A 17,297-nucleotide genomic window follows, 5' to 3' on the forward strand; every position below is an offset into this window, starting at 1 on the left:
TGAATATACTGGCGTCCGATGGTTTGTTAATAAATGGGAAAAAAACACCAACGTTGTTTTGAAACTAAACTTCTTCAAAAAGGTTGAACTTGGCAATGAAGTTTCTAATCTAAGTCTCTGGTTGCTATATAAGAAAAGGGATTGTAAGGTCGTTGTTGCAAGGAAGTCCTCGGTCTCAAATCGTTTTTCCTCTGTGAAGTGATTAACGAGGGAAACGATACACGTATAAGGGAAAGTCTTCTGACACCGCTTTTAAAATTTGATGTCGATACACGTGTGGTGTAGCAGCTATAAAGAATAGTTTTATGGTATATTGAATTGATGAATGTTCGAATTTGACCGTTCAAGGGCGATACCCAAATATTTATCACGACACTGCTAATTTCTTGAATATGTAGCTTGTTTTGGTACTTTAATTTCCTCGCTTGTGGCTGTTAACCAACCCTGTTAATATAAAAAAATACTAGTTGGACAAGTGTGAGGTTATTGCACACATGAGACTTACACTAGTTAAAAAGGCGCTATATAAACTAGTTTGAGCCCCCGGTAGGCTCGTGTTCCAGTGAACTCGTATCTCATTGATCATTTCAAGGCGGTAATCCCATCATGTATCGGTAAAGATATCTAAATGCGTGTGTGGTATGTTTGTGTTGTGTATATTTGCGTCTGTGGAATTAATACGTTTTTGTCCCTAGTCCTTTGCCTCGTGCTTCTAAATGCTTTATGTTTTTTTTACTAAAATTGTCCAGTCCTATAAATTTATTTTGTACTTTGAATCTATTTAATCAAAACTGATGTACATGTTACCGAAATATTGCAGGTTTTGATTTACTGTAGCGTAAATATATAAGTTACACGTAAACAGGTAGTTAAAACCTATAACTAGTTTACATCGTTTGGTGAAACGCGCAAATGTTCTATCTTCTTCTTTTCTTGAGGTAACTTAGCTTAGCTTACGTTTCGACATGGATATCATAACACAGTATTATTATCAGTGAACTATATCAGTTGCATCTGAATAACTTAAAGCTATATGTTTAATATTACTTGGGTAGAACTGAACCGATTTGGGTTTGGGGAGGTACATGTATCAATTCACCAAATTTAGTTTAAAAGGTGTTTAGTTACTAAAATCTGTAAAGATTTAATCGACCAGTTGTCTATGTGTCAAGTTAACATTAATTACGTATATACGAAGGGATTTTTTTTATCAAAACAGTTAAATAAGTATGTTCGACTGATCTGATTTAGATGAAGTGAACTCATAAATAATGGTTCTAGTGTTTCTTAATTTTTGAATGTAATTTTGGACTAAGAAGGTAAGTTCTTCATTTTGTTTAAGCTTTTGAGATAAACAATGTATACATTTGTTAATAATATACATAAACAAAGTTTTCTTGTATCCTTGCATGCTTGGGCATTACAGGATCTTCTAGATTTATACTGATCACAATTATAAACATACCCTTATAATGTTTCTCATACTGCAGTAGTAACATTATTTGAATACTTAATCTTTGATTTAAAGAGATTTAAATGCTTTTATATTTACCATCAACTAAATCTATACTATTTTTCTCAATGGTTTAAATAAACATCAAAACCTTACAATTTGAATGTAATTGTAAAGTGTAAATGGATTTAACAGGAAGAATAAATGACCTAAAATTCATATAAAGCCTATTTTGGCAATCTGCTTGTTATTGTTAATATAATAAATGTAGCACAAATCAGCTGAAGTGCGCATGTTAAGATTACTTAAGTGTCCTTTGTACGAAACTATTGAGTCTAGTGTAGATAATGGTTTGATTTACGGACTAAACTTTTGTCTTTTTCATGTGTTGGAATAGCGCCAGCATTTTGTATAGATAGAACAACTGCAATTCAAACGGACAAGTAATGTTAGATCGGTTTTATTCAGTTATTTGTTACAAATGGATTATTTAAAGATAGTATTTGTCATGAAATAACGCTGTCGTGGCTATTGTCGTCCTTTGTTAAGGAATTAGTGCGTAAATTATTGCTCAGATTCAGATATTAAAGAACCAGTCAGCTTTTAGAACGATAACGCAAACATTGAAGTCAATAAGACATAAAAGCAAATACTTGTGAATATTGACACGGATTATTACGATATTTAAATATTGTCAACGTATATCCTTTTCTTATAGCAACTAATTATGGACACCGTTAAGCGTATACAAGATACCAGTTTACGTGTCAGCATGTTCAGCGACTAAACAGAAAAAGCTATAAACTCATTAAAATGTGGCATTTCAAACGATTCACCGCCAGAATTCGGAAATGTTATTGTCAACGTATTTTGTCGAAAGGACGAAAATCTTCTTGAACTACAACACATTCATTTTAAAGAATTGGATAAAGACAAAGTTATTGAAACGCATATGTCGATGAAAAGGTTTAAGAAAAAAGTTTTTACGAACATGAAAGAAGGATTCAAAACGCCCATCATATTTGTTGCGTCATCAAACGCATACAGCAAAACGAGAGAAATACCAGAATTCTTTGGACGTTTGGTAATATTAATCAATGATGATCCGACGAGCCAAAAAGATTACTGTAAGGCTGGAGACGCACATATCTGGGTTTCATCGAAGGAATCATTTGCAGAAGATGCTAGTGACATGCTCGAAATGTGTACACTAGGTTATATCAAGGAGAGAACAGAACTACTGTATGTGATGTCTAACGCATGTAATAACAGAGATTATTTTCAGAAACTTAACAAGTTCAACATGTCTGGAGCAAAACACCAGTCACTCCAATAAAAATGACAAAGACATTCTACGGAGAAGATAAAGCTATGTCTAGCAGCTTTGATCGACAGGGTATATATTTCATTCCTAAATAATGGAACATAAATTCAATCAAATATGAATTTGAATTCATCTTTAATCGCTGGGTGATGTATTGTTGATGGTCATGTTTACCATAATTGAATTAATTTACAATACTGTTTACGCAAGATCATGTATGGCTACCATTATTACGATTTGTATTACAAACATACTAATTAAAACATGTGTGTTTATTTTAGTAAGCATGGATGTTCGTGACTTTTTGACAGTTAGCGCCGACGAACATTTACAACTTGTCGATGACCTTCGACAGTCAGTACTAGACCTACATGGAGAAACATTGTGTATGTACGCACGCAGCAACGTGCACAAGAGTGAAAAGCCTAAATCCAGGAACATCGGAACAAAAGTGGACCATTGCGTATGTAGTATTAATACTTCGTTCTGCTTTTCTTTTTGTATACATAGAAGGCATTCCCAGCTAATGTATTGCTATAAACTTGATCTATAATCGTGTGCTTGAGTAGCATTGATTTAATTCGATCCTTTTTTGACAGAAAGTTTCAAAAAATGACTTAATGTTTGCCAAGGTAATCATTTTTACTAATAAAATAAGTTGAATTCTAATAATTCCTAATTTCTGTTTCAGATTGCTGATGCAATATTTAACGAGGTTGAAGAAATCGAAACGATGGGAAACAGGTTCGGAACATTTTTATTCTTTGTAGGAAATGCTGAAAGATACGACGAAGAACAAAAACAACAAATTATACATCGACTAAATGAGTGTCTTGAAAAAAAGACCATTCATCTAGGCAATTATCTTGTTAGATTTGGCACAAAATAAATTAGGTTGAGTGACAACATCTGTAGAGTAGGGAGTAAGGTTGTCACTGCAGGATCCAGTTTTGGGACGTTGGGTGGTTTTGCAGAACAATCCAAAGGTATAGTTACGAGCACATGCGCTATCACAGCAAAACATGTTGTAGACAATACCAAACTGTATGTTTTGAAAATAGAGCGTGCGAATAGAAAGGATTTCATCGTAGCCAATATTCTAAGGCCAAGGCAAGACCTAGTTCAGCTTTATCCTGTTGATATTTGCGCAGCACGGATTATGGAGAAAGATATGACAGTATGCAGAAAGAAGCAAAGGAATGCTGATTTTGAAGAAAGCGAAAGCAATGTGCTAACATTCGAAGGACAAGACAGAAGTGAACTTCAAGGTTTACCTGTACACATTTGGGGAGCGACCTCGAATCCCGGACACGGAAAAATAACCGTTGCAAACTTATACGAAAAACATCAAAAGTATATGGTCGGAATAGAAGATTTAGAAACCTCCAGTGATTCTGATGAAGAAGGTGCGTCAGCTGGAGCTTCACATACCACTGGTAACCAGGTTTTCGCGAAAGAGGGAGATAGCGGGGCTATAGTTTGTGCCGATCAGTTTATCAGAGGCAAGACTGCTGTTGATGCCATTTCAATTTTAACTGGTGAGAAAACGCATGATGATGAACGAAGAGTAAGAGCTAAGAGCAACAGTGCTACACAAGATGAACAAAACTACACAGTGACTCCGAATACACCAACAACAAAGAGCAAGAAGATGTATGTGTCCTTTCAGCTTGAGGAAGGATTACGGCAACTGAGTCAGATGCACAACTGTGATTTTGAGTTCTGTTGAGTCTGCCAGCATGTGAACATATTTGATGAAATATTAAATGTTTGTGTTTAATATTAGTGACTGTTGAATTAAAAATGTTTTTGATAGTCACTTCATAATTAAGATTAACATTATTATTTAAATAATGTCAGTATGATACATTTTTTTGATTATGCAAGTGCATTCAAACTAACACTATTAATTTGGAGTTGTGTTCGTTAAAGATACATTTTGTTACTTTGTCTTTTTGATTTTTTTTACATTAAACGTTGCGTGCATGTTTAATCGGTTTGTTATAAAAATATGTTTGTTTTCATTTGTAAGACAGACTTATCATTCATTAAAAGGTATACATACTGATACTTTCACCATTTAAGTGTATCAAAGACTTTATGAATGACATTGAAGGTATAAAAAATAGTATTTAATCATTATTGGAAGGTAAAGGCAGTTGAGTGTTTGCATAAAAGAGAGTATTGATCTTGATTTATTGCTTTTGATCGATATGAAAAATAAATATAGATGAAATAGAGCATTCAAAACAATAAAAATGTTATAGGGTGTTATTTTTCAATATTTACACCTCAGTTTCAATTCCTTAAATGAGCTGCCTTTCGGCAATTGCGAATATTTATCGATGAACGCAACAATTTCAGATATATTCGGATCGCGAATCATCGCATAACAATATACATCTAAATTCAAAATTGTTTATCTCATTATTGTTTTCATTGTGTCAGCAGGTCTCGATAGAACTTAAATTAACATGTTATAAAGAGTTAATGTTTGATATGTTAATGTACTGTTGGCATTAGTGTTTCAATTTTATATTTAAAAGTGATTTAAATAAATGATTTGTTTCCCGCGTTGTTGTGGCCTAATTTGATTATCTGTTTATGGTTATGTTCCTGGGTTAATTGACAAATCTGAGCAACTAATCAATATCATAGTAACATATGTCGATTATAATTATAGTGCCTTTAGGTTCTGTTAAACAGATATTCAGTGGTGTGTAAGGATAAAAATAAAAATAAAAGAATAAAAGAAAACAATAAATAAATTCTGCCCATGATGAACCAGTATTGGTCATAAAACAAATGCATTGAGCTGTACTTGATTAGCGCAAAAACACTTCTTGAACTTCGTTTTGTACGGATGAGTTTCAAGTATCTAAATGAAATACAATACCGCCTGTAATGGACCAGGGTTGGACCTTCGAAATAATTATGAGCTAGGAATACTATGCCGGAATTTGATTAACGCCTATACGAACTCCGAAATGACCCAAGTAGTGAGGTGTTAATGTTGTAGCCGCCTCACAGATTCGCCCTTCAAATGTTTTATAATATTAAGAGTACTTGATACATGCATCTAACCTTTTCTTTTATATTGCTCTTTATGTTACTGGTTACGCTCGGCATAGATTTATGTCAGATGTATGTAATGTCATCGTTGTAATTTAATCACATCAAGAATTTTAAGATAGGATTTCAGATACCTTTTAGTCAATTATGCACTGTTTAGGGAAGATAATAAAGTGGCGACAACTTTTTTCCAGTTTAATCTAGTTATCGTTCCTGATACTGTTTATAGACGCAATTTAAAAATGATTATTTTACTTTACTAAGGTAGGTAGTTACGCTCCACTTAATACAATCTCGTTCGTTTATGTGTGTCCTAGGTAGCGTGAATCATTGGCTTGTATACCACTTACAATAAATATGAACCACCTAGAATTTAAACGTCCTTGTACTTGCCTTAGAGCTGCACTCTCACATATTTACTATTTAAACAGCATTTTTTGTCTTGGAATGAGCCAGTTGTTATTAAGTATCTGCTAATCAGTGATAAAAGACTGCTGACAAAAGATCAGATCGAAGATCTTGATATTTTCGTCCGAAAGTTAATGTTTTATGGCTAAAAGCGTTACTAACGGTTTAAGATAAAATGCATAAAACATCATTTTTTGAACTTAAATATAAAAATCTACGATGTTCTTTTTTGTCAGCAGTCTTTTATGACTGTTTTCCATTCATGTTTGCATAAATGGACTCGTTCCAAGACAAAAAAACACTTATACTAACGTTGAGAGTGTAGCTTTAACAGGTCTCGCTCACGTTGTATGGTCCATTGCTTACAGTAATGCATCCGAAAACACTAATATTACTATTACTTTACTCTTAATAAAACAAGAGTATAATACCCCGGTTTTGATGGGGATCGAACCCATCACGTTACAGTCAAGAAAAAAACTGACAACAAAATCGCTCGCGAAAGAGTACTATGTTATATACAGGGAATTACTTTAATTAACATCTGTTAAAGGGTCTAAGACATCATTATCAGAGTTGTATCAGTCCGTATAAATTGCCACACTTTATTTCATCACAAAAGTGCATTTTACAAACCATTAGCGAGTCCCTTTTAAAGATAAACTTGCATAACCTGAATAAAAAAAAGAGAGTGAAGTATTTAAAGGAGGACGCAAATTCGATATTTAGAGTTTAACATTGTATATTTTATATATGTGCACAATTTATGCATGGGCTGGCGGCATTTAAGCGAATCATATTACATTTCATTGCCGCTGATATATTTTGCAAAAAGGCCATCCACTTAAAATGAAATTGGTATTCCGAGCAAAAACCAACAAACATAAATAGAAATATATGTATAGCTTAAAAGTAAAGATAAATTCAGGTATAATATACATAATGTCAACGAAGTAGTAAATTGATTCTCTGAGAAAATATACTCTAAAATCCCTTATAAGATTACATATATGTCATAAATGACATAGCCATACCCAAATGTTCAAAACATTCGTGGATACATCAATAAAAGATACCTGAATTGATGAAATTTAAGATCAACACATACAAAAGTGCAAGTGTGTTTATTCATAGGCGGCTTTCAAACAACCTTGTTTATTAAGTTGTTTTATTAATGATTGTTTCATGTCACAAAAAAAGAGTGTCAATATTTTAGCATTTTCCCAAAACTTACTAACAAAGGAAATATTTCAGATGAAAAGCGCATCATTTAAATAATGTATGTCAAATCATACATTGCCCTTACGCGAAAATGGCTTTGTTCAACAAAAACATTCCCTGATGCGTTCAATGAAGTAATGTGTATAACTTTATCTGATATTTGCTTATGATAACCATTTATTGTATTTGTTCAAGTAAACGATTAAAGGAGAAATACATCGATGAAGTGACCATTGCGACATATATAAGAGTTAATCATCAAATCAGTGTTTATGCTATAATTTGTTTATAAATATAATATCACTTTCGCTGTCAATCAAAATTCAACAAAAATGAAGGCTCTTCTTTACCAAATTGTTTAATACTCGTTCAATACATTCCATTAAAGTAACTCGCACATGGTTTGTAAAATGCACTTTTATAATTACGAAATAAAGTGTGGCAAATCAAAAGGACTGTTAAACAAAAATACCAAAAGCTGGAACCCTTTAACAAATGTTGATATTTGCTTAAATATCGTCTTTGAAGACCACAATTTTCATTAGCGTTAGTAACGTGGTTGAAAATTGATTACGGCTGTGTTGTTGCATGATTGGTTGATTGACTTATCAAGTGATGTTATCACTCTATCCTTAACAGGTCAACATATCCACTACATTTGTTAAGGTCGCGGTGGCCGTGTGGACTAGCTGGCAGTTTACTACTGTTTTCTTGACTTTACCGGCGTCGGTTTGAACCCAATTTAAACCAAAATACTTTTTTATGCTATGACTGTATTTATGTATACAGTTTTGATATCATAGAGTTAATTAATGGTAAAATAAGTGTTTTTAGATGCATTACCGGGAATTCTTATTTATCTTCTATTTATATGATGAACGCTTGAAAGAAACTTAGGCCTTAACTCGACATTGGAATGATATCTTCTCAATATTAAAAAAAAAACGTTCAAAACGGCATTTGTCATACAAGAAACTTCAATCATTTAGAGCAACAACAGACCTAATTCAAAAGGTTAACATCACATAGGAGAACGCAGGCGGCTTTCACTATTTAAAAGTACATAAGAGGCTTATGACTTTTATGTGTAGGCAAACCAATCCATCTTTTTGCCTGGCTAATATTAAAGAACACATATAATCTGCTTATTCAAGATAATTTCAAACGGCTTAAATCTTTTAGGAGCATGTCAAACGGCGTACATCATTTAGGAGCTTGTCAAACGGCGTGCATCATTTAGGAGCATGTCAAATGGCGTATATCATTTAGAAGAATGTCAAACGGCGTACATCATTTAAGAGCATGTCAAACGCCGTACATTGTTTAGGACCATGTTAAACGGCGTACATCATTAATAAGCATGGCATACATAATTTAGGAGCATGTCAAACGGCGTACATCATTTAGGACAATGTCAATCGGCGTACATCATTTAGGACCATGTCAAACGGCGTACATCATTTAGGACCATGTCAAACGGCGTACATCGTTTAGGACCATGTCAAACGGCGTACATCATTTAGGACCATGACAAACGGCGTGCATCATTTAGGAGCATGTCAAACAGCGAACATCATTTAGGACCATGTCAAACGGCGTACATCATTTAGGAGCATGTCAAACGGCCTATATCATTTTGGACCATGTCAAACGGCGTGCATCATTTAGGAGCATGTCAAACGACGTACATCATTTAGGACCATATCAAACGGCGTACATCATTTAGAAGCATGTCGGTCGGCGTACATCATTTAGGACCATGTCATACGGCGTACATCATTTAGGAGCATGTCAAACGGCGTACATCATTTAGGAGCATGTCAAACGGCCTTTATCATTTAGGAGCATGTCAAACGGCGTACATCATTTAGGAACAAGTCAAACGGCGTACATCATATAGGATCATATCTAACGGCGTACATCATTTAAGAGCATGTCAAATGGCGTACATCATTTGGAAGAATGTCAAACGGAGAACATCATTTAGGAGCATGTCAAACGGCGTACATGATTTAGGATCATATCTAACGGCGTACATCATATAGGTGCATGTCAAACGGCGTACATCATTTAGGAGCATGTAAAATGGCGTACATCATTTAGGAGCATATCTAACGGCGTTCATCATATAGGTTCATGTCAAACGGCGTACGTCATTTAGGAGCATGTCAAACGGCGTACATCATTTAGAGAAATGTCAAAATGCGTACATCATTTAGAAGCATGTCAAACGGCCTACATCATTTAGGAGCATGTCAAACGGCGTACATCATTAATGAGCACGGCATTCATCATTTAGGAACAAGACAAACGGCGTACATCATTTAGGAGCATATCTAACGGCGTACATCATTCAGGAGCAGATCTAATGGCGTACATCATTGAGGAGCGTGTCAAAAGGCGTACATCATTTAGGAGCATGTCTAACGGCTTACATCATTTAGATGCATGTAAATGTCGTACATCATTTAGGAGCATGTCAAAAGGCGTGCATCATTAAGGAGCATGTCAAACGGCGTACATCATTTAGAAGCATGTCAAACGGCGTACATCATATAGGTGCATGTCAAACGGCGTACATCATTTAGGAGCATGTCAAACGGCGAACATCATTTAGGAGCATATCTAACGGCGTACATCATACAGGTTCATGTCAAACAGCGTACGTCATTTAGGAGCATGTCAAACGGCGTACGTCATTTAGGGAAATGTCAAACTGCGTACATCATTTAGAAGCATGTCAAACGGTGTACATCATATAGGAGAATATCAAACTGCGTACATCATTTAGAAGCATGTCAAACGACGTACATCATTTAGAAGCATGTCAAACGGCGTGCATCATTTAGGAGCATGTCAAACGGCGTACATCATTTAGGAGCATGTCAAACGGCGTGCATCTTTTAGGAGCATGTCAAACGACGAACATCATTTAGGACCATGTCAACGGCTTATATCATTTAGGACCATATCAAACATTATTTAGGAGAATGTCAAACGGCGTACATCATTTAGAAGCATGCCGACGGCTTATATCATTAAAGAGCATATAAACGACTTACATTTTGAAGAAACATGCAAATGGATAACATACAAATATCTTATATCATTTTGAAGCACGTAAACGGCTTACATCATTTAATAGCACGCAAATGGATTACAACATACATGAGCACGCACGTGGCCTGCATCATCGGAAGCATGTCAATGGCCTACTGCATTTAGGATCATACAAAAGGCCAAATTATCTAGGAGCATGTTAACCGTTTACATCATTCATGAGCATGCAAATGGGTTACAGTATTTAAAAGCAATTCAACGGCTTCCATCACAGCATGTCATTATTAACGAACACGTAAATGGATAACATTATAATTTTATATGGGCACTCACGAGAGGAACAACAAAAACGGACTTCAATTGCATCAGTAGTTCTGTATTAATACGTGTTTGTGTAAAAAAATACAGTAGTTCTATGTCCACTGATTAGCATTAACGAACTATCGCACTGTCTTTTAGAAGCAGGCGAAATTTTGATATCTGTCGTTTCTTATATTATTTAAAGCAATACAAGGCAACTTTTATTGTTAAACGTGTTCATACGTGTATGTGAATGTATATGGATGCAACTTTAACTATCCAACACATATACTGATATATTTATTTGTGTGAAATTACACAGCTCTGACAACTCAAAGATCAATAAACAAAGCCACTATCATCAAATTGATGTTGTAGATACTCATTTCTTCTGAACATTTCCACCAACATTTTTGTAGTAGACATTTTCATTATTGTAGTACACTCCAGTGTCTTTACTTTCCATGCTAAACCCAGACCGTGGTTCGGAATCGGGTATTTCATACTGGGCTGTAAAGAAAAAGATTAATGGATTTTGACTAAAACATTTATACAACAATATTTGGATGCACATAACCCAGAAAGATATATAATCAATGTTTTAGTTATACATCTTCTTCAAATAAAATCAATTTTATACCAAACCAGGTTTCCTTTAATTTCTATTTTAGTTTAGTTTATTTATTTAGATTGTATAGCAGTGGTAAAAATTATATATTGTCAAATAAGAAAGCAATTTGTTAAAAGTTGCTCAGATTGTTATAAAGTAAAACGGTAGATATAAACAGTGTAAATTGATAGTTTACACAGTATAATGTTGACGTCTAAAAGCTAAAGATTGTTAATATGTACTTAGTCTTACAGCACATATTACGACGCACTAACCATTTATTTTGTGGAGTAAACATGAACATGTTATATCTGTTCTATTCTCTAACCTTTGATTTTTTCTCAAGATGAAGGTGGCTAATGAACACTTTAAAATAAAAATTTTATCTGAATATTTGTATGAAAATATCTCTCTTGTATACAAATGGTATTCTAGTCCAAGGTTTTGTAATAAAACAGGCGTCCAACTGTAGTCACAGTTACCATTGCACATGTGAAACTGGAGTATACTAAGAACTAACTATGTAGTTACTGAATAATTCCAGATGATAATCATACTGTTCAATAAAACAAAACAAAAGTATTTCATACTCGTGTTTTCTAGTGCCAATGTTGAGTAGGGTTTATCTTGGCTGCTTCTTTGAGGTAACATGTCTTCGTATGTCTTCTTCCTCCTTTTTCTATATGAGTAATATAGGTAAAAATGAATTAAAGATGCGTTGTCGGTGTTGGTAGGTTAATTGGTTATATTAAGGAGCGAGGAAAATAACGTAAAAAACACACACTGATTGAAATAAGTCAAATGAGCCCTTGCTATCAACCAACTAGATTAAAAAAGGAAAATTTTCGGCAATTTTATTCTTTTGTTCTCCGACTACTCAATTTACCGAAAGCAGTTACAAAATAATACTTTTACCTTACCTTCTTTTTAAAACAACAACAACCAGAACGACGACAACAGCCAATACCACCAAGCCTGTGACAGCTCCTCCAATACCAGTTGCCGGAGTACCCGACATTTGTCCATCATTGCTTCCGTTATCAGTTGTGTCCACTTACAAGCATTCAAAAATAGATAAATGCCAAATAAAACAAAAGGGACGACAATAATATTTGATTACAAAAATCATAGAAAAAGTCCTTAAGGAATTTAAGAAAATATATTTTGTTAATTTTTTAACCATTAATTATATCAGAAATGCAGTACAAAGTATACATCGTACCTTTCGTACACGTATCGCCTATGAAACCATCAAAGCACCCTCTAAAACATTTACCAGTAGAGTCACATTTTGTTCCTTTTGTTGTATTTACACAGTTCTCGGAACAGATGCTGTCACACATTGAATCATAATGATTAGGGATACAACCATTTGAACAATTACCCTCTTCTTGTGAACATTGCAGATCTGTACACTTATTACTGCAAGTTAAATTACAAAACGGGCCATAAATTGATAGTTCTTTACACCCAAAACAAGCACCAGTTTGCCTTTTACAACCAGCAGAGGCACATGCAGGGCTACAACGGTTTTCGCAAAAGTCCCCATAATATGATAAAATGCAATGATCACAACGACCAGATTCTATATCGCAACGACCATCTTTGCACGTACTGCTACACACTAATGCACACAGGTCACCATAATGATTCACATCGCATTCAGTGCAAGTATGTGTTTCCGTACATCTGACACAATTCTCAGGGCACTGAACCGGCAGTTGACATGCCCCATCTACCTGGTTGCAAATATGGCCAATACAGTCCACAGAACATTTCTTATTACATAGTGGTCCATAGTAGCCATCATAACACGAAGTACACTCCCCCTCTTGATTGCAGTTACCGTTACGACAGTAAATGCATTGAATATCACATTTATTTCCGAAGTAGCCAGTAAAGCAAGCATCGCAATGTCCGGAATATTGCTCACAACCCCCATTACAATTAACTAAACAGCGGTAGTTACATCGTGCACCATACCAACCAAAAGTGCATTCGTTGCACTGATCACGTTCACTACATGATACACACTTATCAGGACACGTTTCATTCATGCATTCACCAGTGAGAATATCGCATCTTCCATTGCATTCACACGTAAAGCCACACAGTTGTCCGTATCTTCCAGTTGGACAAACAGAACAAGATGTGCCATACGAGCATTTCTCACAATCATCAAAGCAGATTTCAGTACATTGTCTTCCATAATACCCGTCTTTGCACTCACATTCACCGTTAACCCCACATGTGTCAGTAAGGCAGTTTGCCGAACACTGGAGTTGGCATGTACGTCCATAAAAACCACGTTTACAAGTACATGTTCCATCAAACGAGTTACACGTTTCTGTGTTACAACCGTCAGAACAAAATGATTGGCAAATGGTGCCCCACTTTCCTTGCTTACATTCGTTACAATGCGTTTCATTACTGCATGTAGCACAGTTCGTTCCTACGTACGTGCACGATCTACATTCCTCAGCTGACCGTAAGTAGTATCCAGAGTCACATGATGTGCACACAGTTGAATTTTCACATAAAGCGCAGTTTGCGAAACAACCTGAACAGAATAAAAAAAAATGATATAAAGCAGACTGTATCCGTAGACAGTGTCAGAATCATAATGCTTCTTTTAAATATACAAGGCTAATATGTAAGCCTTTTGTTTATTACATCGTTTACTGATCCTATAAGGTTAGAGAAGTTGAATAAAAATGTTTGTCACAGTCAATACAAAATTAGTGTCAAAAGTTGAAGGTTCAAGGAAATATAAAATCAGATTTTGTATTGATCAGATGACATTGATATCTACAAAAGAAAAACACATCACAAACATAAACACCATGGTCATATAAAAGCATGGAATAGTAATTGTGTCTGTGTTACTTTAGTACGCTAGTATGCTAAATAAATAAAGTATATACAATCTTATATACTATGAATATTAATAGCGCTTATATTAAAACATAAACATAAAATTAATGTTTGCTGAAAAATTAAAGCTTTAAATAAATTAAAGTCCATCTTACCAAAATATTTCAATGTAGAAAGTAATTAGCAAAATATAAAACTCACTCGGCGTAGAGACGCAGGAATCGGCTTTTATCAAGATAATAAACACAACTATTAGTGATTTGTTTAAACTATTCATCTTTATATCCGAATCAGGTGAAGAATATATCTGAATATGTATGATTAAAAAAGAAGTCAAAGTTAAAGCTTACGTGCTAATACCCCAACATACCCTTGAATAGACGCGGAAGTTTTAAAGAAGTTGTTTACTTATGATTCATTGAGTCGTATAAATTGAGTATGCCATTAAAACCGATTCAACTCGTTCGCGTGATTTAGAATGTCATGTTTCCAATACAAGTTGATGTTCGAAGCAGTATGCTCAAACTGTTCAATTGGCATGTATCCGATTGTTTGTAATTAGAAATAGGCGTTAACTTCCTTAAATGTAATAAATCAAGCGAATGTGTTTATACCCCTTACTTGACAACTTTAACCTGTCTTTATATACAAATATAAGCGGGCACACTACAAAAATACTACACATAAAGTTGTATAATTATATGTTTTTGCAACTCCTAACGCGTAACTAGATTTATCCTGGCTCCTTTCAATGTACAATTTCGAGACAAAACTGATATATTTGAGAGAAACATAGACGTCTGGTGATTATGCGAAACTCTGTTACCAAAATCAGTTCGCGATCGGCTTGAACCCTTTATTTTTCATAAATACGTCAAAAAACTAAATAAAAACCAATGAATTACCGATATGAAAATACAAAAGATTTAATTGCAATTGATAGTTTCTTTGTAAAGCAGTTCATTAACCGATCGACCTATAATGATATATGGTTAATATGTTTCCGCCATGTTTTTTCGTCGAGATATTGTCATGTGGCACCATAAAAATGTTATGCATTGGCATAGAGTGGTATTCACCGACATGAGTTATATTTTTGTTAATAACTCGCGTGCGTATCATGACTGGACGTCATTCCCGTTGTTTGTAATGATAAAATAATCGACAGAAAATATAGTAACTGTTACTGACGTCACTTATAGTGTTGTGTAAAACAATACTCGTTAGGTAGATAATTACTTTAATCATATGATAAATGACATACAGACTGATAATATCGTTGATATCCTGGAACATTGAAAGTATTTTTAACCGAATCAAACTAGATATCCACCTCATTATGTATAACCGTGTAAATAACATTATCTATAACGGTATAATAAAGCAAAACAATGGCACTTGAACTTAGCTAAGTTTCATACTGTTGTTATGTAAATTATTTCATATAGGACCAATAACAATAAAAATATTTAGCATAATGTGTGCCAGCACACAGAAATCTGTTTCCTGTCGACGACATATTTACTAATAAAACCGTGTCAATTGTGTGGTTCATTTATATTTTTTATTGTTTCTAAATATCACCAACATCAACATATTTCAAAAAATATTACTAAAGAAAATCATGCATTTGTACCAACCAATTTGGGCCTTCTATGTCAATCTTAAATTCAAGAGCAAGTTAATTTTGAATGATTGCAGTGAATCTTGACAAATATATCAGGCACGAGTATACTTCATGGTTATCATCTTTACCATGTTGCAGACAACCCCTCACCTGACACTGTTAAATTTCTTCAGATAAAAATGGAGTTACTCATAAAACCTTTAGTCAGGCATAAGTACACATATAAGTACTAAAAGAAGTTAAATTAAATCTGTTTTTGAATTAAAACATTTACACGTTATTAAACAATTGCATCAACCTCTCATTGGAAAGATATTTGTTAAGTTATGACATACCATTCAACATTTTGTAATAGAAATTTGTTTTCAAGGCGTGCAATTTCATTGTAAATTAAAGATGTTTTCTCTGTGTCAATTGTTTTTAAAAATATTACTTCACTTCTTGTGAGATTTATCTGTTCCAAAACGTTAAACTTAATGATTGTACAAAACAATTTTATATTAATAGCGTGAATACACATTAAATAAATAACACCGGTCGCCATAACCTAATGTATTTGTATTATGAATTAAAAAAAATATGTTTCCAAACTTAAGTACTCTATTATCACTGCACCTTACCCTTTCACTTGTATTTTTATACTTACTTTTATAGTTACAAATGAGCATTGCCCATTTATTTATTTAAATTTCTGCGCTACGCCTGTTTGCTTAAATTTGTATCACTGAGATTCATGTTTTATTTGTTATGTTACCCCTTAGCCACGCCCGTTAACTTGTGTTTTAACCACTGAGTCACGTATTTTTACCTGTGTTTTTACCACTGAGCCATGCCTGTAAACTTGTAATTTCATCGCTGAGCCATGCTTGTGTACTTGTATACTTACCACTTAGCCATGCCCGTTTACCTGTATCTACCACTGAGCAGCGCCAGTTTACTTGTATTCTTACCACTGAGCTAGGCCAGATTACTTGTATTTAATAGCTAATCCACGTCCGTTTACATGTGTTTTGACCACTGAGCCACGCCCATTACTTGTGTTTTGACCACTGAGCCACGCCCGTTACTTGAGTTTTAACCACTGAGCCATGCACGTTTACCTGTGTTTTGACCACTGAGCCACGCCCGTTACTAGTGTTTTAACCATTGATCCCCGCTCGTTTACTTGTGTTTTAACAACTGAGCCACGCCCGTTTACTTGTGTTTATACCATTGAGCCACGCCCGTAGTTGTGTTTTAAATACTAAGCATCGCTCGTACTTGCGTTTAAATACCGAGTCACGCACGTCAACTTGTGTTTTAACCACTAAGCCACGCCCGTACTTGTCTTTAAATACTGAGTCACGCC

The 17,297-nt window shown here is 34.5% G+C and overlaps 2 protein-coding genes across 3 annotated transcripts; one reads left to right on the plus strand and one right to left on the minus strand.

The window, feature by feature from the left end:
* Positions 1–1,041: 1,041 nt before the first annotated feature.
* LOC128206384 (uncharacterized) lies at positions 1,042–3,674 on the plus strand. 2 transcript variants are annotated; one of them, XM_052908787.1, is made up of 4 exons: positions 1,042–1,319; positions 2,739–2,849; positions 3,059–3,240; positions 3,469–3,674. In XM_052908787.1, exons 2-4 carry the CDS (start codon positions 2,792–2,794, stop codon positions 3,664–3,666), a joined length of 438 nt encoding a protein of 145 aa, XP_052764747.1. In that variant the 5' UTR covers positions 1,042–1,319; positions 2,739–2,791; the 3' UTR covers positions 3,667–3,674. The 2 variants fall into 2 exon arrangements, with proteins under 2 accessions (XP_052764747.1, XP_052764746.1); XM_052908786.1 differs by having other exon boundaries at positions 1,042–2,849.
* A 7,451-nt stretch (positions 3,675–11,125) lies between these two features.
* On the minus strand, positions 11,126–14,679 carry LOC128206657 (multiple epidermal growth factor-like domains protein 10). Its single transcript, XM_052909260.1, has 5 exons — positions 14,524–14,679; positions 12,671–14,008; positions 12,369–12,501; positions 12,039–12,127; positions 11,126–11,348 (listed from the first exon to the last, which is right to left on the minus strand). Exons 1-5 carry the CDS (start codon positions 14,597–14,599, stop codon positions 11,221–11,223), a joined length of 1,764 nt encoding a protein of 587 aa, XP_052765220.1. The 5' UTR covers positions 14,600–14,679; the 3' UTR covers positions 11,126–11,220.
* Positions 14,680–17,297: the final 2,618 nt, after the last annotated feature.

The sequence above is a fragment of the Mya arenaria genome, chromosome 10, assembly GCF_026914265.1.
Source record: "Mya arenaria isolate MELC-2E11 chromosome 10, ASM2691426v1".
NCBI lineage: Eukaryota > Metazoa > Mollusca > Bivalvia > Myida > Myidae > Mya > Mya arenaria.

Bases quoted from the DNA above. Each gene is read 5' to 3' on its own strand.
- LOC128206384 (XM_052908786.1), top strand. From the start codon at position 2,792: ATGACAAAGACATTCTACGGAGAAGATAAAGCTATGTCTAGCAGCTTT. The intron at 2,850-3,058 runs GTATATATTTCA...TGTTTATTTTAG, and splicing joins TAGCAGCTTTGATCGACAGG to TAAGCATGGATGTTCGTGAC. The intron at 3,241-3,468 runs GTATGTAGTATT...TTTCTGTTTCAG, and splicing joins GAACAAAAGTGGACCATTGC to ATTGCTGATGCAATATTTAA.
- LOC128206657 (XM_052909260.1), bottom strand. From the start codon at position 14,599: ATGAATAGTTTAAACAAATCACTAATAGTTGTGTTTATTATCTTGATA. The intron at 12,128-12,368 runs GTAAGGTAAAAG...TTACTCATATAG, and splicing joins GTTGTTGTTTTAAAAAGAAG to AAAAAGGAGGAAGAAGACAT. The intron at 11,349-12,038 runs GTATGAAATACT...TTTTCTTTACAG, and splicing joins ATTGGCACTAGAAAACACGA to CCCAGTATGAAATACCCGAT.